At 49.2% G+C, this 24,096-nt stretch overlaps 1 protein-coding gene across 1 annotated transcript; it reads left to right on the plus strand.

The window, feature by feature from the left end:
* Positions 1-79: 79 nt before the first annotated feature.
* On the plus strand, positions 80-20,776 carry LOC143973426 (DC-STAMP domain-containing protein 2-like). Its single transcript, XM_077474407.1, has 3 exons — positions 80-197; positions 17,291-17,671; positions 20,630-20,776. Exons 2-3 carry the CDS (start codon positions 17,413-17,415, stop codon positions 20,743-20,745), a joined length of 375 nt encoding a protein of 124 aa, XP_077330533.1. The 5' UTR covers positions 80-197; positions 17,291-17,412; the 3' UTR covers positions 20,746-20,776.
* The last annotated feature ends 3,320 nt before the right edge of the window (positions 20,777-24,096 follow it).

Raw genomic sequence — 24,096 nt, forward strand, 5'->3', positions numbered from 1 at the left:
TGCGTCGCCCGGAAATCCGACGCATGCGCACTAGCCGTTTTTCGCAACGCTACTGCGTACGAGGCCAGTTTTTCAGGGCTCTACTACGCATGCGTCGCCCGAGAATCTGACAAATGCGTAGTAGGAGGAGACCATTTTGGGGAACTATCGCGTTGGCCAGGATTTGAATGGAAATTCTCCATAATAACTTCGCCCAGGTACAGAGGAGGAGGGGTCTATGTCTCTATATTATAGTGTGATGTGTGGTGAGAAGATGAGGAGAAGGTGCTCAGTCACCAAAAATACGTCATTTATAATCCGCATTCAGCAGGCCTTTCCTAGTGCCTCTGGGTAGATGTGCTGCAGACTCCCCCACCATACACTATACCGGGGTAGTGAATTAAACTTCACGGGGGTCCGGTCACAAAAATTTTCTTCTAGCGGGGGTCCGAGTGTCATATTGGTGCTATGAATCCACATGATATCCTCCACATCACAGGCTCCTTATTCACAAACCCCCCCATAAAAAAACTGACCCTCATCACAGACTTATCCCATCATTCATCGGCTGACCCGCCTTTACAGACAGGCCCCCCATCACAGACTGGCCCCCCAGTAACAGACTGGCCCCCCAGTAACAGACTGGCCCCCCGTCACAGACTGGCCCCCGTATCACAGACTGACCCCCGTATCACAGACTGACCCCCGTCACAGACTGACGCCCATTACAGACTGACCCCCATCACAGACTGGCCCCCCATCACAGACTGGCCCCTCATTACAGACTGACCTCATTACAGACTGACCCCCATCACAGACTGGCCCCTCATTACAGACTGACCCCCCATCACAGACTGACCCCATCACAGACTGGCCCCCATCACAGACTGGCCCCCCATCACAGACTTATCCCATCATTCATCGGCTGACCCGCCTTTACAGACAGGCCCCCCATCACAGACAGACCCCCATCACAGACTGGCCCCCCATCACAGACTGGCCCCCCATCACAGACTGACCCCCGCATCACAGACTGACCCCCGCATCACAGACTGACCCCCATCACAGACTGGCCCCCCATCACAGACTGGCCCCCCATCACAGACTGACCTCATTACAGACTGACCCCCATCACAGACTGGCCCCCATCACAGACTGACCTCACTACAGACTGACCTCCATCACAGACTGGCCCCCCATCACAGACTGGCCTCATTACAGACTGGCCCCCATAACAGACTGACCCCCATCACAGACTGGCCCCCAGTGAGAAGATGAGGAGAAGGTGCTCAGTCACCAAAAATACGTCATTTATAATCCGCATTCAGCAGGCCTTTCCTAGTGCCTCTGGGTAGATGTGCTGCAGACTCCCCCACCATACACTATACCAGGGGTAGTGAATTAAACTTCACGGGGGTCCGGTCACAAAAATGTTCTTCTAGCGGGGGTCCGAGTGTCATATTGGTGCTATGAATCCACATGATATCCTCCACATCACAGGCTCCTTATTCACAAACCCCCCATAAAAAAACTGACCCTCATCACAGACTTATCCCATCATTCATCGGCTCACCCGCCTTTACAGACTGGCCCCCATCACAGACTGGCCTCATTACAGACTGGCCCCCATAACAGACTGACCCCCATCACAGACTGGCCCCCCATCACAGACTGGCCTCATTACAGACTGGCCCCCGTAACAGACTGGCCCCCGTAACAGACTGACCCCCATCACAGACTGGCCCCCCATCACAGACTGACCCCCCCATCACAGACTGACCCCCCCATCACAGACTGGCCCCCCATCACAGACTGACCCCCGCATCACAGACTGACCCCCGTAACAGACTGACCCCCATATCACAGACTGACCCCCGTCACAGACTGACCTCATTACAGACTGACCCCAATCACAGACTCACCCCCATATCAAAGACTGACCCCCGTCACAGACTAGGCCCCCATCACAGACTGGCCCCCCATCACAGACTGGCCCCCCATCACAGACTGACCCCCCATCACAGACTGACCCCCATCACAGACTGAACCCCATATCAAAGACTGACCCCCATCACAGACTGGCCCCATCACAGACTGACCCCCATCACAGACTGACCCCCCATCACAGACTGACCCCCATCACAGACTGACCCCCATCACAGACTGACCCCCATATCAAAGACTGACCCCCGTCACAGACTGACCCCCATCACAGACTGACCCCCCATCACAGACTGACCCCCCATCACAGACTGACCCCCATCACAGACTGACCCCCATATCAAAGACTGACCCCCGTCACAGACTGACCCCCGTCACAGACTGACCCCCCCATCACAGACTGACCCCCCATCACAGACTGACCCCCCATCACAGACTGACCCCCATCACAGACTGACCCCCATATCAAAGACTGACCCCCGTCACAGACTGACCCCCATCACAGACTGACCCCCCATCACAGACTGACCCCCCATCACAGACTGACCCCCATCACAGACTGACCCCCATATCAAAGACTGACCCCCGTCACAGACTGACCCCAATCACAGACTGACCCCAATCACAGACTGACCCCCATCACAGACTGGCCCCCATCACAGACTGACCCCATCACAGACTGGCCCCATCACAGACTGGCCCCCATATCAAATACTGACACCCCATTAGAGACTGACACCCCATCACAGACCCCCATCCGATCGATAGCAGACTCCTGTCCTGCACAGCACTCTCCCCTCCCCACAGAGCCCTACCTTAATAACACAAAACAGAAAGCACGGCAGCCATGGACAATGGGTGGGACTTTTCACATTATAGGTGAGTGATTGATTGCTGAGACCTCCCCGCTGCGTAGCAACCAATCACCTGCTTCTTAACTTAAAAAGTGCCAAACACTTTGCAGAGCCGCTGCGCTTCTCATCTTTTGTGTATAAGACAGGCAGTGTGAGGAGGGGGCAGGGCAGCGATCCGATACTGAAGGGACAGACCGTGCACGCTGCACCTGCCATGCTGTGAACATAGGAGCACAAGGCAGGCAGGCGAGTCGGCGGCGGGGAGAGGACACACTATTTGGTGAGGCTGCGGTCCGGAAATATGGCTGCTGGGGCCGGAACCGGACTGCGGTCCGCCATTTAGTGATGCCTGCACTATACACACACCCCTCTGCCCTACTGACACCGTCCACTGCCCTACTGACACCGTCCTATGCCCTACTGACACCGTCCTATGCCCTACTGACACCGTCCACTGCCCTACTGACACCGTCCACTGCCCTACTGACACCGTCCACTGCCCTACTGACACCGTCCTCTGCCCTACTGACACCGTCCACTGCCCTACTGACACCGTCCTCTGCCCTACTGACACCGTCCTCTGCCCTACTGACACCATTTACTGCCCTACTGACACCGTCCTCTGCCCTACTGACACCATTTACTGCTCTAATGACACCATCCTATGCCCCACCGACACCATTTACTGCTCTACTGACACCGTCCTCTGCCCTACTAACACCATTGACTGCCCTGACACCATTGACTGCCCTACTGACACCGTCCTCTGCCCTACTGACACCATTTACTGCCCTACTGACACCGTCCTCTGCCCTACTGACACCGTCCACTGCCCTACTGACACCTTCCTCTGCCCTACTGACACCTTCCTCTGCCCTACTGACACCGTCCACTGCCCTACTGACACCGTCCACTGCTCTACTGACACCATTTACTGCCCTACTGACACCGTCCTCTGCCCTACTGACACCGTCCTCTGCCCTACTGACACCATTTACTGCTCTACTGACACCGTCCTCTGCCCTACTGACACCATCCACTGCCCTACTGACACCGTCCACTGACCTACTGACACCGTCCACTGCCCTACTGACACCGTCCTCTGCCCTACTGACACCATTTACTGCCCTACTGACACCGTCCTCTGCCCTACTGACACCATTTACTGCTCTAATGACACCATCCTATGCCCCACCGACACCATTTACTGCTCTACTGACACCGTCCTCTGCCCTACTGACACCGTCCTCTGCCCTACTGACACCGTCCTATGCCCTACTGACACCGTCCTCTGCCCTACTGACACCGTCCACTGCCCTACTTACACCATCCTCTGCCCTACTGACACCGTCCTCTGCCCTACTGACACCGTCCACTGCCCTACTGACACCGTCCACTGCCCTACTGACACCGTCCTCTGCCCTACTGACACCGTCCACTGCCCTACTGACACCGTCCTCTGCCCTACTGACACCATTTACTGCCCTACTGACACCGTCCTCTGCCCTACTGACACCGTCCTCTGCCCTACTGACACCATTTACTGCTCTACTGACACCGTCCTCTGCCCTACTGACACCGTCCTCTGCCCTACTGACACCGTCCACTGCCCTACTGACACCGTCCACTGACCTACTGACACCGTCCTCTGCCCTACTGACACTGTCCTCTGCTCTACTGACACGTCCTCTGCCCTACGGACACCGTCCTCTGCTCTACTGACACCATTTACTGCCCTACTGCCACCATCCTCTGCTCTACTGATACCGTCCACTGCCCTACTGCCACCGTCCTCTGCTCTACTGACACCGTCCTCTGCCCTACTGACACTGTCCTCTGGTCTACTGACACCGTCCACTGCCCTACTGACACCGTCCTCTGCCCCACTGACACCATCCTCTGCCCCACTGACACCGTCCACTGCCCTACTGACACCGTCCTCTGCCCTACTGACACCATCCTCTGCCCTACTGACACCGTCCACTGCCCTACTGACACCGTCCTCTGCTCTACTGACACGTCCTCTGCCCTACGGACACCGTCCTCTGCTCTACTGACACCATTTACTGCCCTACTGACACCGTCCTCTGCTCTACTGACACCGTCCACTACCCTACTGCCACCGTCCTCTGCTCTACTGACACGGTCCTCTGCCCTACTGACACGGTCCTCTGGTCTACTGACACCATTTTCTGCCCTACTGTCACCATTTTCTACCCTACTGACACCATTTACTGCTCTACTGACACCATCCTCTGCTCTACTGACACCCTGACACCGTCCTCTGCCCTACTGACACCGTCCTCTGCCCTACTGACAACATTTTCTGCCCTACTGACACCATTTTCTGACCTACTGACAACGTCCTCTGCCCTACTGACACCGTCCACTGCCCTACTGACACCGTCCACTGCTCTACTGACAACATCCACTGCTCTACTGACACCATCCACTGCTCTACTGACACCATCCACTGCCCTACTGACACCGTCCACTGCTCTACTGACACTGTCCTCTGCCCTACTGACACCGTCCTCTGCCCTACTAGCACCGTCCTCTGCCCTACTGATACCGTTCACTGCCCAACTGACACCGTCCACTGCCCTACTGACACTGTCCTCTGTCCTACTGACACCGTCCACTGCCCTACTGACACCGCCCACTGCCCTACTGACACCGTCCTCTGCCCTACTGACAGCGTCCTCTGCCCTACTGACAGCGTCCTCTGCCCTACTGACACCGTCCACTGCCCTACTGACACCGTCCAGTGCCCTACAGACACCGTCCACTGCCCTACACCGTCCTCTGCCCTACTAACACCGTCCTCTGCCCTACTGACAGCGTCCTCTGCCCTACTGACACCGTCCACTGCCCTACTGACACCATCCTCTGCCCTACTGACACCGTCCTCTGCCCTACTGACAGCTTCCACTGCCCTACTGACACCGTCCACTGCCCTACTGACACCGTCCACTGCCCTACTGATAACCTTTACTGCTCTACTGACACCATTTACTGCCCTACTGACACCATTTACTGCCCTACTGACACTGTTTACTGCTCTACTGACACCGTCCACTGCTCTACTGACACCATTTACACACACCCCTCCCCCCACCATACACTATACATACACCCTCCTCCATACACTATCCATATATACAGTCCCCCCATATATACTGTTCTCCACTCCCCAGACAGCATCCATATATACAGTTCTCACCAGGTGACACCGTCCTCTGCCGTACTGACACCGTCCTCTGCCGTACTGACACCGTCCACTGTCCTACTGACACCATCCTCTGGTCTACTGACACTGTTTTCTGCCCTACTGACACCGCTTTCTGCCCTACTGACACCGTTTCCTGCCCTACTGACTCCGTTTACTGCTCTACTGACACCGTCCTGTGCCCTACTGACACCGTCCTCTGCTCTACTGACACTGTCCACTGCCCTACTGACACCATTTACTGCTCTACTGGCACTGTCCACTGCTCTACTGACACCATTTACTGCCCTACTGACACCATTTACTGCCTTACTGACACTGTCCACTGCCCCACTGACACCATTTACTGTTCTACTGACACTGTCCACTGTTCTACTGACACCGTCCTCTTCCCTACTGACAGCGTCCTCTGCCCTACTGACACCGTCCACTGCCCTACTGACACCGTCCTCTGCCCTACACCGTCCTCTGCCCTACTAACACCGTCCTCTGCCCTACTGACACCGTCCACTGCCCTACTGACACCGTCCTCTGCCCTACTGACACCGTCCATTGCCCTACTGACACCGTCCACTGCCCTACTGACACCGTCCACTGCCCTACTGACACCGTCCACTGCCCTACTGACACCATTTACTGCCCTACTGACACCATTTACTGCCCTACTGACACCATTTACTGCCCTACTGACACTGTTTACTGCTCTACTGACACCGTCCAATGCTCTACTGACACCATTTACACACACCCCTCCCCCCACCATACACTATACATACACCCTCCTCCATACACTATCCATATATACAGTCCCCCCATATATACTGTTCTCCACTCCCCAGACAGCATCCATATATACAGTTCTCACCAGGTGACAACGTCCTCTGCCCTGCTGACACCGTCCTCTGCCCTGCTGACACCATCCACTGTCCTACTGACACCATCCTCTGGTCTACTGACACCGTTTTCTGCCCTACTGACACCGCTTTCTGCCCTACTGACACCGTTTACTGCCCTACTGACAACGTTTACTGCTCTACTGACACCGTCCTCTGCCCTACTGACACCGTCCTCTGCCCTACTGACACCATTCTCTGCCCTACTGACACTGTCCTCTGCCCTACTGACACCATCCTCTGCTCTACTGACACTGTCCACTGCCCTACTGACACCATTCACTGCTCTACTGGCACTGTCCACTGCTCTACTGACACCATTTACTGCCCTACTGACACCATTTACTGCCTTACTGACACTGTCCACTGCCCTACTGACACCATTTACTGTTCTACTGACACTGTCCACTGTTCTACTGACACTGTCCACTGCCCTACTGACACTATTTACTGCTCTACTGGCACTGTCCACTGGCCTACTGACACCGTCATCTGCTCTACTGACACCGTCCTCTTACCTACTGACACCGTCCACTGCTCTACTGACACCGTCCACTGCTCTACTGACACTGTCCACTGCCCTACTGACACCATTTACTGCTCTACTGACACCGTCCACTGCTCTACTGACACCGTCCACTGCCCTACTGACACCGTCCACTGCCCTACTGACACTGTCCACTGCCCTACTGACACCATTTACTGCTCTACTGACACCGTCCTCTGCTCTACTGACACTGTCCACTGCCCTAGAAAGAAGTAGAAAATCTGCGCTTAGTAAAAAAATGTAATTAAAAATCAGCAGCTGAACACTATAACCAGGATACTGGGCACAACGAAACAGAAAAAATAAAAGTGCAGCGCCTCTGAATATAAATGTGACTTATTAAGAAAATTTATAAATTTTAGTAAAAAACTTAAATAATGGGGATCTAAATATTGTGAATCTAAATAATGTGAAAATCATTTAGTGAAAAATGCTTTAAAAAATCAATCATCGAATAAAAAACATTTGTCTGTGACTCAGATGTCCAATAAATTTGAAAACCAAAAACCAAAAATCAAAATGTCAAAAGATGTACAATAGTGCAACACAGTGTAGAAGATATCCCATGTGAATGTACAACAAAAGTGTAGTGGATCTTGTTTGTTCAAACAAAAATAGTGCTTGACCACGTGGACCCTTCATCTCTGTAAATCAATAGTGAATGGAGGCTTACCAGATCACCGGTCGGTATGCGCAGATACGGACACATAGACGTTTCGATGCGGAAAGCCGGAAAACGACCCAATACTTCGAATATCTCGTAATCACCGAATCAGCTCGGATCCTCCCGTAAGCCGGTCTGCGCAGGATGCGAACACGTAGGAGTTTCGATACAGGAAGCCGGAAGACAACCCACTCCTTCGGATGCCTTGTAGTCACCAAATCAGCTCTGATCCTCTCATAAGCCTCGAAGCATCATATCACCAAAAAACAAAAAATAAAGTGCGCCAAATCGTGTAGTAAGGTTTGAACAAATTTATTCTTATTCAACCGAATGGTTTAAGCGCTAAAAAATGACTCCACCGAGTCGTACGAAAGTAAACGTATCGTTAAAAATGAACAAATTGCTAGAAAAAAAATAAAAAATAAACTAATGCTAAAGCACAAAGGGTGAGCGTGGCTACCCACGCTCACCCTTTGTGCTTTAGCATTCCTTTATTTTTTATTTTTTATGAGAGGATCAGAGCTGATTTGGTGACTACGAGGCATTCGAAGGAGTGGGTTGTCTTCCGGCTTCCTGTATCGAAACTCCTACGTGTTCGCATCCGCGCAGACCGACTTACGAGAGGATCCGAGCTGATTCGGTGATTACAAGATATTCGAAGTAGTGGGTCGTTTTCCGGCTTTCCGCATCGAAACGTCTATGTGTCCGTATCTGCGCATACCGACCGGTGATCTGGTAAGCCTCCATTCACTATTGATTTACAGAGGTGAAGGGTCCACGTGGTCAAGCACTATTTTTGTTTGAACAAACAAGATCCACTACACTTTTGTTGTACATTCACATGGGATATCTTCTACACTGTGTTGCACCATTATACATCTTTTGACTTTTTGATTTTTGGTTTTTGTTTTTCAAATTTATTAGACATCTGAGTCACAGACAAATGTCTTTTATTTGATGATTGATTTTTTAAAGCATTTTTCACTAAATGATTTTCACATTATTTAGATTCACAATATTTAGATCCCCATTATTTAAGTTTTTTACTAAAATTTATAAATTTTCTTAATAAGTCACATTTATATTCAGAGGTTAAGCGCTGCACTTTTATTTTTTATTTTTTTTACTGTCCACTGCCCTACTGACACCAGTTACTGCTCTACTGACACTGTCCACTGCTCTACTGACACCATTTACTGCCCTACTGACACCATTTACTGCCCTACTGACACCATTTACTGTTCTACTGACACTGTCCACTGCTCTACTGACACCATTTACTGTTCTACTGACACTGTCCACTGCTCTACTGACACCATTTACTGTTCTACTGACACTGTCCACTGCTCTAATGACACCATTTACTGCCCTACTGTCACCATTTACTGCCTTACTGACACTGTCCACTGCCCTACTGACACCATTTACTGCTCTACTGACACTGTCCACTGCCCTACTGACACCATTTACTGCCCTACTGACACCGTCCACTGCTCTACTGGCTGACAGTGTCCACTTTTAAGGTAGGCTATTTTCACTGACATTTCTTTTATTAATCGAATCATATTTCATGGGTACACTAAATGCTTTTGTTTTATTTAATCATGCCCCTTTAAGTTCCCCCACTTTTAATGCAATTTGGCTATAGCAGGCATGTCCAAAGTCCGGCCCGCGGGCCAATCGCCGCCCGCAGTCCGGTTCTGAATGGCCTGCCTGGTAATCTAAACATATATATCTTTTGTGGCCCCCAATGATCTCCCAGTGCCGGGGGCCACAAAAGATATATAGTCTGGCTGCATTGGAGATAGGAGGCTGTACGAGTGCCATGCACACAGGAGTATTTCCTGTTTACACGGCAGCCTCTGTAATAGGAAGTCCCATCTCCTCCATTGGACGACTGTTCTGTCCATCAAAGGAGGCGGGACTTTCTCTTAAAGAGGCCACTGTGTAAACAGGAGATTCTCCTGTTCTTTGGCGCTCGTCCAGCCCCCTCCATGTCCCCTCCAAGGCTGCACTGATGGCAATGGTAAGTACATTCCTGGCTAATGGTGGCTGCATTCCTGACTAATGGTGGCTGCATTCCTGGCTAATAGTGAGTGAAATCCTGGCTAATGGCGGCTGCATTCCTGGCTAATGTTGGCTGCATTCCTGGCAGGGGCGCAACTATAGGGGGTGCAGCAGTCGCGACTGCAACTGGGCCCAGTGATGCAGGGGGCCCATGCAGCCTCCTCTACATATGGCCGGAAGCCGTATAGGCAGCTAGGGGTACCAGTGCACCATGCACACGGGTGGCTGGTGACTAGCAGAGCTCCATGCTCGACTATCGCACTGTCTGCTCTTTAGTTGTGCATTCCCCGCATGACCTGTGTCCTCGGCCGGCTCCTCAGAGTACCCCTCTCCTGCTCCATGCATTGCCGCTCAGTCCGATGTCTTTTCTCCCCAGCCAGAGTACCGCCCCCCCCCCCGAGTCCGGCCCACACTGCACTGCATACTTCTCCCGGGTAAACAAACTTTAAGCACACAGATGCAGTGCAGCTCTATGAGAGCCGGCTCCCCGGAGGACACTGCAGGCTTGTCTGCCAGCCCCCCTCCTCCCCCGTCATACAGAGATGATGAAAGGTCTTTCTGGGAGATATGCTGATCACCCGTCCAGCACACTGGATGGAGCCCAGGCCAACATGGATGAGTGCGCGGCCTACAGCTTGGTCATGGTGAGTGAGAGGACCCCATCCCCCACATACCATTACATACCCCCTCCATCTCCCCCTGGGGACAGGGACCCCCTTCTCACATGGGGACAGGGACCCCCATCTCCCCTGGGGACAGGGACCCCTTCTCACCTGGGGGCAGTAACTTCATCTGCCCTGGAGAAAAGGACCTCATCTCTTCTGGGGACGGGGACCCCATCCTGCCTAGGGACAGTCCCCCAATGGGGCACCTAAAAATGTAAAGAAAAATAATTAAAAAAAACTACTGATACCAGTGGTGGAACTACAGGGCTCACAAAGGTCATACCTGTGACCACGTCCTGGAGTTACACCGCCGGACTCGGAGGGAAGGGCTCTGACTGGAGTTCAGGGGGGCCCTTCATGGTTTCTTGCATCGGGGCCCTGAAGGTTCTAGTTACGTCACTGATTCCTGGCTAATGGTGGGTGCATTCCTTGCAATGGTGGGTGCATTGCTGGCAATCCTGGGGGCTGCATTCCCAGCAATGGTGGGCACGCAGATGGGCACTGACCCTTATTTTGCTTCACAGTTTTTTATTTAAAATTTTAAGGTTTTTTCCTGAAACTTCCCTCTTATTCGGCAATAAATACAGTATACCCAAATAACACGCCTGAGCTCATCTCGTCATCACACACAGCCAAAAAGGCAAGAGAATTCTTGTTGGGCCGTGTATTAGTGTTCGAACGAGCACACTTAGACCGAATTTTAATGATTCAAAGAATGTCAGGCAAAATGGTCGGCCATCGCGCATGTTCATCAAATCTGGCCCTCTTTGAAAAAAGTTTGGACACCCCTGGGCTATAGCAACTGTACACTGTAGCACACTTCATTACTACTCTTTTTGGGTAACCCAAGGTATTTTACAATCCTATAGCGTGTACTACAAAAAAAATTGCCATGCGCCGTGAAAATATTCGGGTTTGGCTTGAAGAAAGCTGCAGTATGTTCCCAGCACTATAGGGGGCAGTGTGGGGATTTCTGCCATAGAAAATCAGTGACTGGCAGAGAGTCCTCTATATCCCAATCCTACACCCAACCCTAAGGGATCGGGGGGGGGGGGGGGGGGGTCAGTAAAAGTAGACCGCTGCTTTATGAATTTCTGTATTTCTTGCGTTATATTTGACACGGATCGGGCTCAGAGGAAGCGGAGGGAGGAGAGTTGTGGGGGAGAAATCCGGGGAGATCTCATTATAATAAATATTATAGTGTCTGTAATCCCCATGTTGTAAGTTCATGAAAATCTCCCCTCCCCCCAGGACAAGTAACAACTGATGAGGTGGCACTGGTGGGCACTGAGAGGTGGCATAAAATGAACCTCCACCCCAGTCTCAAGTCTTTTGCAGATTTTAACAGATTTTGTTCCAAGATTGCCCTGTATTTGGCGCCATCCATCTTCCCATCAACTTCCAGCTTCCCTGTCCCTGCTGAAGAAAGGAATCCCCACCACATGATGCTGCCACCACCATGTTTCACGGTGGGGATGGGTTCGTTTTCCGCCACGCATAGAAAAATTATATACAAATGCATCCTCCCCAGTCCTGGCAGGGGTTTCCCAGAAAATTGGTTCCTACCACAAATGGATGAGGCAGGAACCAATTTTCTGGGGAACCCTTGCCAGGACTGAACCAATCCCACTTGAGGTAGGAACATAGTTGCCAATGGTCCCAAATTTCCCAGGACATTCCCGGGATTAGGACATCTGTCCCAAATTAATTTTGTCCCGGGAAATTCGGCTTGTCCCGGGAAATTCAAATTTCCCATTTTTCACCACTAGCCGCTAGAGATCCGTGGCGGCTGCCATTTTTAAGAAGACCAGAAGTTGGTCTTCAATAGAGAAAGCCGCCCACCCCCGCTGCCAGTGTGTGTGTGTGTGTGTGTGTGTGTGTGTGTGTGAAGTGCAGTGGGCGGCGCCACAGTTCAAAGTCTCCGCGCGGCAACGACGGCATGTCGGGGGCCAGTCTGTGGATGTCGGGGGCCAGCGGTATGTTGGGGGCCAGTCTGTGGATGTGGGGGGCCAGTGGTATGTTAGGGGCCAGTCTGGGGATGTCGGGGGCCAGTCTGTGGATGTGGGGGGCAGTCTGGAGATGTGGGGGCCAGTCTGGGGATGTCGGGGGCCAGTCCGTGGATGTCGGGGACCAGTAGTATGTCGGGGGCCAGTCTGTGGATGTCGGGGGCCAGTCTGTGGATGTCGGGGGCCAGTCTGTGCAGTATGTAGGGGTCAGTCTGTGGATGTCGGGGGCCAGTCTGAATGTTGGGGGCCAGTCTGTGCAGTATGTGGGGGCCAGTCTGTGGATGTGGGGGCCAGTCTGGAGATGTGGGGTCCAGTCTGTGGATGTGGGGGCCAGTCTGTGGATGTGGGGGCCAGTCTGGGGATGTCGGGGGCCAGTCTGGGGATGTCGGGGGCCAGTGGTATGTCGGGGGCCTGTCTGTGGATGTCGGGGGCCAGTCTGAATGTTGGGGGCCAGTCTGTGCAGTATGTGGGGGCCAGTCTGTGCAGTATGTGGGGGCCAGTCTGTGGATGTGGGGGCCAGTCTGTGGATGTCAGGGGCCAGTCCGTAGATGTCAGGAGCCAGTGGTATGTCGAGGGCCAGTGGTATGTCGGGGGCCAGTCTGTGGATGTCGGGGGCCAGTCTGTGCAGTATGTGGGGGCCGGTCTTTGGATGTCGGGGGCCAGTCTGAATGTTGGGGGCCAGTATGTGGGGGTCAGTCTGGAGATGTGGTGGCCAGTCTGTGCAGTATGTGGGGGCCAGTCTGGAGATGTGGGGGCCGTATGTGGGGGCCAGTCTGTGGATGTGGGGGGCAGTTTGTGCAGGGTGTGGGGGCCAGTCTGTGCAGTATGTGGGGGCCAGTCTGTGGATGTGGGGGCCAGTCTATGGATGTGGGGGGGCGGTCTGGAGATGTGGGGGCCAGTCTGGAGTATGTGGGGGCCAGTCTGTGGATGTGGGGGGGGCGGTCTGTGGATGTCAGAGGGGCACCAGATGTAAGGAGGGGCTCCGCTGATGGACACAGATGAGAGGAAGGTACAGTGCCTTGCGAAAGTATTCGGCCCCCTTGAACTTTTCAACCTTTTGCCACATTTCAGGCTTCAAACATAAAGATATAAAATGTTATTTTTTTGTGAAGAATCACCAACAAGTGGGACACAATTGTGAAGTGGAACGAAATCTATTGGATATTTTAAAACTTTTTTAGCAAATAAAAAACTGAATAGTGGTGCGTGCAAAATTATTTGGCCCCTTTGCTTTCAGTGCAGCAAACGCTCCAGAAGTTCAGCGAGGATCTCTGAATGATCCAATGTTGTCCTAAATGACTGATGGTGATAAATAGAATCCACCTGTGTGTAATCAAGTCTCTGTATAAATGCACCTGCTCTGTAATAGTCTCAGGGTTCTGTTGAAAGCGCAGAGAGCATCATGAAGACCAAGGAACACACCAGGCAGGTCCGTAATACTGTTGTGGAGAAGTTTAAAGCCGGATTTGGATACAAAAAGATTTCCCAAGCTTTAAAAATCCCAAGGAGCACTGTGCAAGCGATCATTTTGAAATGGAAGGAGTATCAGACCACTGCAAATCTACCACCAAGACCTGGCCGTCCCTCTAAACTTTCAGCTCAGACAAGGAGAAGACTGATCAGAGATGCAGCCAAGAGGCCCATGATCACTCTGGATGAACTGCAGAGAACTACAGCTGAGGTGGGAGAGTCTGTCCATAGGACAACAATCAGTCGTACACTGCACAAATCTGGCCTTTATGGAAGAGTGGCAAGAAGAAAGCCATTTCTCAAAGATATCCATAAAAAGTCTCGTCTAAAGTTTGCCACAAGCCACCTGGGAGACACACCAAACATGTGGAAGAAGGTGCTCTGGTCAGATGAAACCAACATCAAACTTTTTGCCCACAATGCAAAACGATATGTTTGGCGTAAAAGCAACACAGCTCATCCCCCTCAACACACCATCCCCACTGTCACACATGGTGGTGGCAGCATCATGGTTTGGGCCTGCTTTTCTTAAGCAGGGACAGGGAAGATGGTTACAATTGAGGGGAAGATGGATGCAGCCAAATACAGGACCATTCTGGATGAAAACCTGTTGGAGTCTGCAAAAGACCTGAAACTGGGACGGAGATTTATCTTCCAACAAGACAATGATCCCAAACATACAGCAAAATCTACAAAGGAATGGTTCACAAATCAACGTATCCAGGTGTTAGAATGGCCAAGTCAAATTCCAGACCTGAATCCAATCGAGAATCTGTGGAAAGAGCTGAAAAGTGCTGTTCACAAACGCTCTCCATCCAACCTCACTGAGCTCCAGCTGTTTTGCAAGGAAGAATGGGCAAGAATTTCAGTCTCTCGCTGTGCAAAACCGATAGAGACATACCCCAAGCGACTTGCAGCTGTAATTGCAGCAAAAGGTGGCTCTACAAAGTATTAACGCAAGGGGGCCGCATAATTTTGCACGCCCCACTTTTCTTTTTTTTATTAGTTAAAAAAGTTTCAAAAATCCAATAGATTTCATTCCACTTCACAATTGTGTCCCACTTGTTGGTGATTCTTCACAAACAATAAAAATGTTATATCTTTATGTTTGAAGCCTGAAATGTGGCAAAAGGTTGAAAAGTTCAAGGGGGCCGAATACTTTCGCAAGGCACTGTACCTCTGATGGGGCACCTGATGTAAGGACAGACTCCAATTGGGAAACCTGATGGCATCTGGTGGCAGGCAACGTGGCTAGTGACGCGCTCAGGGCTCCCACTGATTCTGCATTATGGTGAGTTGAATGATTTCATTTTATATTACAATGTAATAATAGAAATAATGCGCTTCAGTCATCCTGACACCATAACAATCATGGCGCCAGGATGATTGAAGCGCTAACACCGGGTATTTGGAGTATCTTTATCTGCTGATTGTCAAACTCTGGAAAACACATATTGCTATTGTGGTGTAGGATCGGGGGGCTGCTGTCTCTCCACCCCCCCTTTACCTCTCCATCCCGCATTCATCTCAGACTCTAACCACACCCCTTTGAGCCACGCCCCATGCAAGCCACGCCCACTATTTCACATAGACCACGCCCATATTTTGCCGCTGCACGCGATGCCACATTTTTACCTTTTTCTATGCCACACATTTTTACCTTTTTCTATGCCACACCTATAACCGCATGCCCCGCCCCCTAATTATCACACTACTTATAACACTACTCCGGAACCAATTTTCTGGGGAACCCTTGCCAGGACTGAACCAATCCCACTTGAGGCAGGAATTACACATACACATACATACATACATACAGACACATGCACACACATATATACAGACATACATACAGACACATGCACACACATACATACAGACATACATACAGACACATGCACACACATACATACAGACATACATACAGACACATGCACACACATACATGCAGACACATGCACACACATATATACAGACATACATACAGACACATGTACACACATACATACAGACACATGCACATACATACATGCAGACACATGCATACACATACATACATGCACACACAGACACATACATACAGACACATGTGCACACACACATACATACAGACACATGCATACACGTACATACAGACATGCATGCACAGACAGACATACAGACATACATGTACAGGCATATATACGTACACACACATACATACAGACATACGTGCACACACATACATACAGGCATACAGACATACATACAGAAATACATACATGCATACAGACATACCTACATACAGACATACATGCACACACACATACAGACATACATACATAGAGACATACATGCGCACACACACATACATACAGACATACATGCATGCACATACATACAGACATACATACAGAAATACATACATGCATACAGACATACCTACATACAGACATACATAGAGACATACATGCACACACACATACAGACATACATACATAGAGACATACATGCGCACACACACATACATACAGACATACATGCATGCACATACATACAGACATACATACACACATAAATAAAGCCGTTTTAAAACAAATGTAGCTTGTAGCACAGTACTCTACCTTCCGGCTTCCTCATTCAGCTGGTACTGCACTGTAGGGGGAAGCAGAGAGCACAGCGCACTCCTCCGCACTCCACTCAGTGCCGGGATCTCTCATCTGACAGCCTCATCCCAGCACACCGGCCGGGCCGTTCAAAACCGGACCGCTGGGCCGGACTTTGGACATGCCTGCTTTATAAGAACACTTAATAATAATAATAATAATAATAAATAATAATATACATGTGAGATAACAGTGAGTGGTGAACACTTCATAATATATTATTTTCTATTTAAAAAATTGCAGAATTGAACAAGTGTTTGAAAAGTGAAAAGATTTGTTGTGGACAGGAAGGGGATTAATGTTTTTTGTTTTTGTTTTGTTTTTCGCCAGATTCATATTCGGAGCTCCCGATTGCCACTGTTGCTATAGCAACCTTGTCTCTCTGTCTCCCTGCGCAGTGATTGGTTCCTCCCACTAGTGACATCACAGAGCAGGCACAGCTGACCAAAAAAATGAGCCGCACCTATCAAAGAGCCGGAGGGCTGAAGGAGAGGGGCCGGTGGGCCAAATTCCTATCCAGCTTCTTTGCGTTCCTGATGGGCTTGGTCATCACCAGCATCTACGGCTATCTGGTGATCTTCTACGAGAGCTACAACATCTATTTCGGCATCTACTCCACCATCGCCATGGGCTTCTTCCTCTGCATCGGCATGGCCTTCTCCATCAACATCCGGGTCACCGTCTTCTTGATGATTCCCCATCTCTTTTCCGGTGAGTTTCTAGAAGTCTTCAATAGGTTTTGGGTTTTCGTGATGCGTTTTTAAGAGTTCCAGTGGCATTTTTTTTCCTCTTTTTATTTTTTGGGGTTTTGAGACTTAAAAACATTTTATTTTCATTAGGACAATGTGCACTTTGGTGCGTTTTCATGCGTTTTGAGGCATTCTGGTGCAGGTCGCACTTCTGTTAGAAGCACTGGTATGAACCAGGGTAGGGTTGCCACCTCATCCCTCTGAACACATATTAATTACACGGGTTCTGGGGCTGATTAAGGTGGTAATTAATCTCACTTGGTGCCAGGGGCAGACTGAAAACTCATGGGGCCCCCGGGCAATAGGAGATTATGGGGCCCCCAGGCAATAGGAGAAGATTATGGGGCCCCGGCAATAGAAGATTATGGGGCCTCTGGGCAATAGGAGATTATGGGGCCCCCAGGCAATATGAGATTATGGGCCCCCACCCGGGCAATAGGAGATTATGGGCCCCCCGGGCAATAGGAGATTACGGGGCCCCCCAGGCAATAGGAGAAGATTATGGGGCCCCCGGCAATAGGAGAAGATTATGGGGTCCCCGGGCAATAGGAGATTATGGGGCCCCCCGGGCAATAGGAGATTATGGGGCCCCCAGGCAATAGGAGATTATGGGGTCCCCAGGCAATAGGGGATTTAGGTGGCCCCTGGGCAATAGGAGATTAAGGGGCCTCCCGGGCAATAGGAGATTATGGAGCCCCCAGGTAATAGAATATGGCCACACAGTATAAACACACACACACAGTATACACTGAAAACTCATGGGGCCCCCGGGCAATAGGAGATTTTGGGGACCCCGATCAATAGGAGATTATGGGGCCCCCAGGCAATAGGAGGAGATTATGGGGCCCCCAGGCAATAGGAGAAGATTATGGGGCCCCCGGGCAATAGGAGTTTATGGGGCCCTCAGGCAGTAGGAGATTAAGGGCCCCCCCAGGCAATAGGAGATTAACGGCCCCCCTGGCAATAGGAGATTATGGGGCCCCCGGGTAATAGGAGATTATGGGGCCCCCAGGCAATAGGGGATTTAGGTGGCCCCCGGGCAATAGGAGATTATGGGGCCCTCCGGGCAATAGGAGATTAAGGGGCCCCTGGGCAATAGGAGATTAAGGGGCCTCCCGGGCAATAGGAGATTATGGGGCCCCCAGGTAATAGATTATGGCCACACAGTATACACACACACACACACAGTATACACTGAAAACTCATGGGGCCCCCGGGCAATAGGAGATTATGGGGCCCCCGATCAATAGGAGATTATGGGGCCCCCAGGCAATAGGAGGAGATAAATGGGGCCCCCGGCAATAGGAGAAGATTATGGGGCCCCCGGGCAATAGGAGTTTATGGGGCCCCCAGGCAATAGGAGATTATGGGCCCCCCGGGCAATAGGAGATTAAGGGGCCCCTGGGTAATAGGAGATTATGGGGCCCCCAGGCAATAGAGGATTTAGGTGGCCCCTGGGCAATAGGAGATTATGGGGCCCCCCGGGCAATAGGAGATTAAGGGGCCCCTGGGCAATAGGAGATTATGGGGCCCCCAGGTAATAGATTATGGCCACACAGTATACACACACACACACACACACACACACACACACACACTGAAAACTCATGGGGCCCCGGGCAATAGAAGATTATGGGGCCCCCAGGCAATAGGAGATTATGGGGCCCCCGGGCAATAGGAGATTATGGGGCCCCCAGGCAATAGGAGGAGATTATAGGCCCCCGGCAATAGGAGATTATGGGCCCCCGGCAATAAGAGATTATGGGGCCCCCCGGTAATAGCAGATTATGGGTCCCCCGGGCAATAGGTGATTATGGGGCCCCCCGGACAATAGGAGATTAAGGGGCCCCCCGGACAATAGGAGATTAAGGGGCCTCCCGGGCAATAGGAGATTATGGGCCCCCGGACAATAGGAGATTAAGGGGCCTCCCGGGCAATAGGAGATTATGGGCCCCCGGGCAATAGATTATGGCCACACATTATACACACACACACAATATACACACACAGAATACACATAAACACACTGAATAGGTACTGGAGAAGCGGGACAGCTATAATCTTGGGATTTAAAAAAAAAAATTTTTACATACTGACCCTGGTTTTATTGAGGCTGGCAACCCTGATGGGGCCCCTTGGTGGCATGGGGCCCTCGGGCAGTGGCCGAGAGCCCGAATGGTCAGTCAGCCCCTGCTTGGTGCCTCATCTGCATTAAATTAGCCTCGGAACCCGTGTAATTCATATGTGTTCGGGTTTAAAGGGATGAGGTGGCAACTCTAGTACAAAGGGCCATTGCAATACATGGTGATCACTGTCTGTTTTGGGCGTCGATATCCTTCAGGGCCATATGAATACACAGCGAACACCGCACATGCGTTCCAGAAGCGATTTCAGAAACGCACTGGAAAGCACCTGGTGTAGATGAACCCAAAGACAGTACGTTACCACACTCGGGGCTTTTTCACGCTGCAGTTTCTGCATTACCGACGCATTTTTTCCATGCACTTTCGCGATCATTTTTATACGTTTTCAATGCATTCTTGTGCGTTTCTTCCTCTTTTTTTATTTTGACACCTTAAAGTGGAGGGCCACCCAAAAAAAAATGCATTAAAAAAAATAAAAATAATAATAAAAGAAAAAAAAATGTACTTACCTGAAACTCTTGCTAGGCAGTCTTCCTAATCTGCCTCTTCCTATTCCGCGGCGCTTCCTCCTCTTCGTTGAGTGGCCCTGTTGCCTTTTGGGACATGTGTGTCCCAGAAGGCAACGGGGTCAATGTTAAGTTAATGACGCCTCCAATGCAGGTCGCATGCCCAGTCGCATGGTGCAGACGTTTCATGCAATCCAGTTCTTGTCCTAAAAAAAATGTCTTGTTGTATTAATTTAAAAAAAAAATTCTCTCTCTCTCTCTCTCTCTTAGAAGCGAGTACCATCATCCTGCTCATCATCTTTTACATGGCCATAACCGGACCAGCTGCCAACTTGTTGGAGAACATTCAGCGGGTCATGAATTGTGTACGAAGGTCACAAATGTGATGTTGCACCCAAATAAAATTGATCTCCTTTATCTTTTTTCCCACGAGCTTTCTTGGTATTTGATCACCTGCGTTTTTTTTTTTTGTTTTGTTTTTTGCACTATAAACAAACAAAACTGACGATTTTGAAAAAAAATAAAATATATATATTTTTTACTTTACTCATCCAATAAAAAAAAAAAAATGAAAAAGCAAATGTATTCATCAGTTTAAGCCGATATGTATTCTGCTACATATTTTTGGTAAAAAAAAAAAAAAAATCCCAATAAGTGTTGCACCCAAACAAAATTGATGTCCTTTTTTTTCCCACAAATAGAGCTTTCTTTTGGTGGTATTTGCTGCGTTTTTTTGTTTTTTTTGCGCTATAAACAAAAAAAGAGCAACAATTTTGAAAAAAAAAAAAAATAATAATATTTTGTACTTTTTGCTATAATAAATATCCCAATTTTTTTTTTTTTAAAAAAGCTAACTTTTCCTCAGTTTTTGCCGATATGTATTCTTCTACATATTTTTGGTTAAAAAAAAAAAAAAAAAATCCCAATAAGCGTCGCACCCAAACAAAATTTACGTCCTTTTTTTTCCCACAAATAGAGCTTTCTTTTGGTGGTATATGCTGCGTTTTTTTTTCTTTTTGCGCGATAAACAAAAAAAGAGCAACAATTTTGAAAAAAAAACAAACAATATTTTGTAGTTTTTGCTATAATAAATATTTAAAGAAAAAAAAAAAGGCTAATTTTTCCTCAGTTTAGGCCGATATGTATTCTACATATTTTTGGTATAAAAAAAAAAAATCGCAATAAGCATATATTGATTTGTTTGTGCAAACGTTATCGCGCCTACAAACTATGATATTTTTATGGCAATTTTTTTTTTTTTTTACTAGTAATGGCAGCAATCCGCGTTTCTTTTTTTTTAGCATGACTGCAACAAATCGGACACCTGACTGACACTTTTCGCACTTGTTTTGGTAACCAGTCAGATTACATTGATCGGTGCTAAAAATACGCACTGTTAGGCCGCGTACACACGCGGGGACTGTTCGCCCAACTTTGTCCGTCAAACAGTTTCAGCGAACAGTCCGCTCAAACTTAGCATGAAGAAACTTGCCCACACACGACGAACGAACAGTCCGCTGAAACCGTGCGCGATGACGTGAGCGGCACGTACGACGGGACGAAAAATTCGACGTCCTATACACTGCAATGCAAACTTCGGCGTGTAAATCCTTTCTGAGCATGCGCGCAACTTAGTACGGCGAACAAGCCTACACACGCGGGGACTGTCCGCTGAAACAAGGTTTCAGCGGACAGTTTTTCGGAATTTCCAAAAAACCTTGTTCAGCGGACTGTTCGCTGAAACTGTCCGCTGAAAGCCCACACACGAGCGGACTGTCCGCTGAAACTTGGTTTCAGCGGACAGTTTCAGCGAACAGTCCCCGCGTGTGTACGCGGCCTTATTGTACTAATGACACTGGTAAGGAAGGGGTTAACATCAGGGGCGATCATTGGCTGATAGCTGATCACATGGTAAAGGGCCGGGACCAGTGATCACAGAGTGGGGCACGCGGGCAGCACGTCTATGGACGCCCTCCCGGCAAATTAACCACTTCCTGACCAAACCGCCGCAGTTACACTATGGCAGGTTGGCTACCCTGCGTGAACCGTCGCAGCTATATGTCGACCCGCGGGGGCAGGATAGCAGGCGCGCACGTGCGCCCGCTGCACAGCTGGGGGTGCCGATGCTCGTGGCCGACGGTTGAGATGACCGCCGGCCACGAGCGATTGTGAGCAGGAGACACAGAACAGGGACAAGTGTGCGTAAAAACACACAAATCTCTGTTCTGACAGGAGTGGCAGATCGTGTGTTCCTATGAGCTAGGAACCACGATCCGTCACTTCCTCTAGTCAGTCTCCTCCCCCCTTCAGTTAGAATCACCTCCCAGGGAACACAGTTAACCCCTTGATCGCCCCCTAGTGGTTAACCCCTTCACTGCCAGTGACATTTATACAGAAGTCGGTGCATTTTTATACCACTGATCACTGTATCAATGCCAGTGGTCCCAAAAACATGTCATAATTGTCCGATGCGTCCACCATAATGTTGCAGTCAAGGATCGCAGATCGCCCCCATTACTAGTAAAAAAATAAATAAACAAATAAATAAATATGCTATAAATCTATCCCCTATTTTGTAGACGCTATAACTTTTGCGCAAACCAATCAATGTACGCAAAAATGGCAAATTTTTTGTTTTTGTTTTTTCTTTTACCAAAAATATGTAGAAAAATACATATCGGCTTAAACTGAGAAAGATTTAGCTTTTTTTTTTAAAAAAAAAAGGGGATATTTATTATGGCAAAAAGTGCAAAATATTGTGTGTTTTTGTTTTTCAAAATCGGCGCTCTTTTTTTGTTTATAGCGCAAAAAATAAAAAGGTCGCACGACCGCGCAATTGTCAGTTAAAGCGACTCAGTGTCAAATCGCAAAAATAATGCTCTGGTCAGGAAAGGGGGGTACATTTTTCAGGGGCTGAAGCGGTTAAGCCTGCACTGTAGCTGTCTTTCGGCTATAGCGTGGACTTCAAGTGGTTCATAACAAAGCAATTCTGTATATGAATAGATAGATATGTGAGGGATAGATAGATAGATAGATAGATAGATAGATAGATAGATAGATAGATAGATAGAGGGATAGATAGAGTGATAGATAGGGGAGGGATAGATAGATAGATAGAAATCTATGGGAGGGATAGATAGATAGATAGATAGATAGATAGATAGATAGGGGAGGGATAGATGGAGGGATAGATAGATAGATAGATAGATAGATAGATAGATAGATGAGGGATAGATAGATAGATAGATGGATATCTATGGGAGGGATAGATAGATAGATAGATAGAGGGATAGATAGATAGGGGAGGGATAGATAGATAGATAGATAGATAGATAGATAGATAGATAGATAGATAGATAGGGGAGGGATAGATAGATAGAGAGATGGATAGATAGGGGAGGGATAGATAGATAGATAGATAGATAGATAGATAGATAGATAGATAAATAGATAGATAGATGGATAGATAGGGGAGGGATAGATAGATAGATAGATAGATAGATAGATATGGGATAGATAGATAGATAGATGGATAGATAGGGGAGGGATAGATAGATAGATATCTATGGGAGGGATAGATAGATAGATAGATAGAGGGATAGATAGATAGGGGAGGGATAGATATATAGATAGAGGGATAGATAGGGGAGGGATAGATAGATAGATAGATAGATGGATAGAGGGATAGATAGATAGATAGAGGGATAGATAGATAGGGGAGAGATAGATAGATAGAT

Source organism: Lithobates pipiens, unplaced genomic scaffold (genome assembly GCF_037356315.1).
Source record: "Lithobates pipiens isolate NorthernLeopardFrog02 unplaced genomic scaffold, aLitPip1_a1.2 Scaffold_82, whole genome shotgun sequence".
NCBI lineage: Eukaryota > Metazoa > Chordata > Amphibia > Anura > Ranidae > Lithobates > Lithobates pipiens.

Coding starts and splice junctions, on each gene's coding strand:
- LOC143973426 (XM_077474407.1), top strand. CDS start 17,413: ATGAGCCGCACCTATCAAAGAGCCGGAGGGCTGAAGGAGAGGGGCCGG. Junction 17,672..20,629: donor GATTCCCCATCTCTTTTCCG/GTGAGTTTCTAG, acceptor TCTCTCTCTTAG/AAGCGAGTACCATCATCCTG.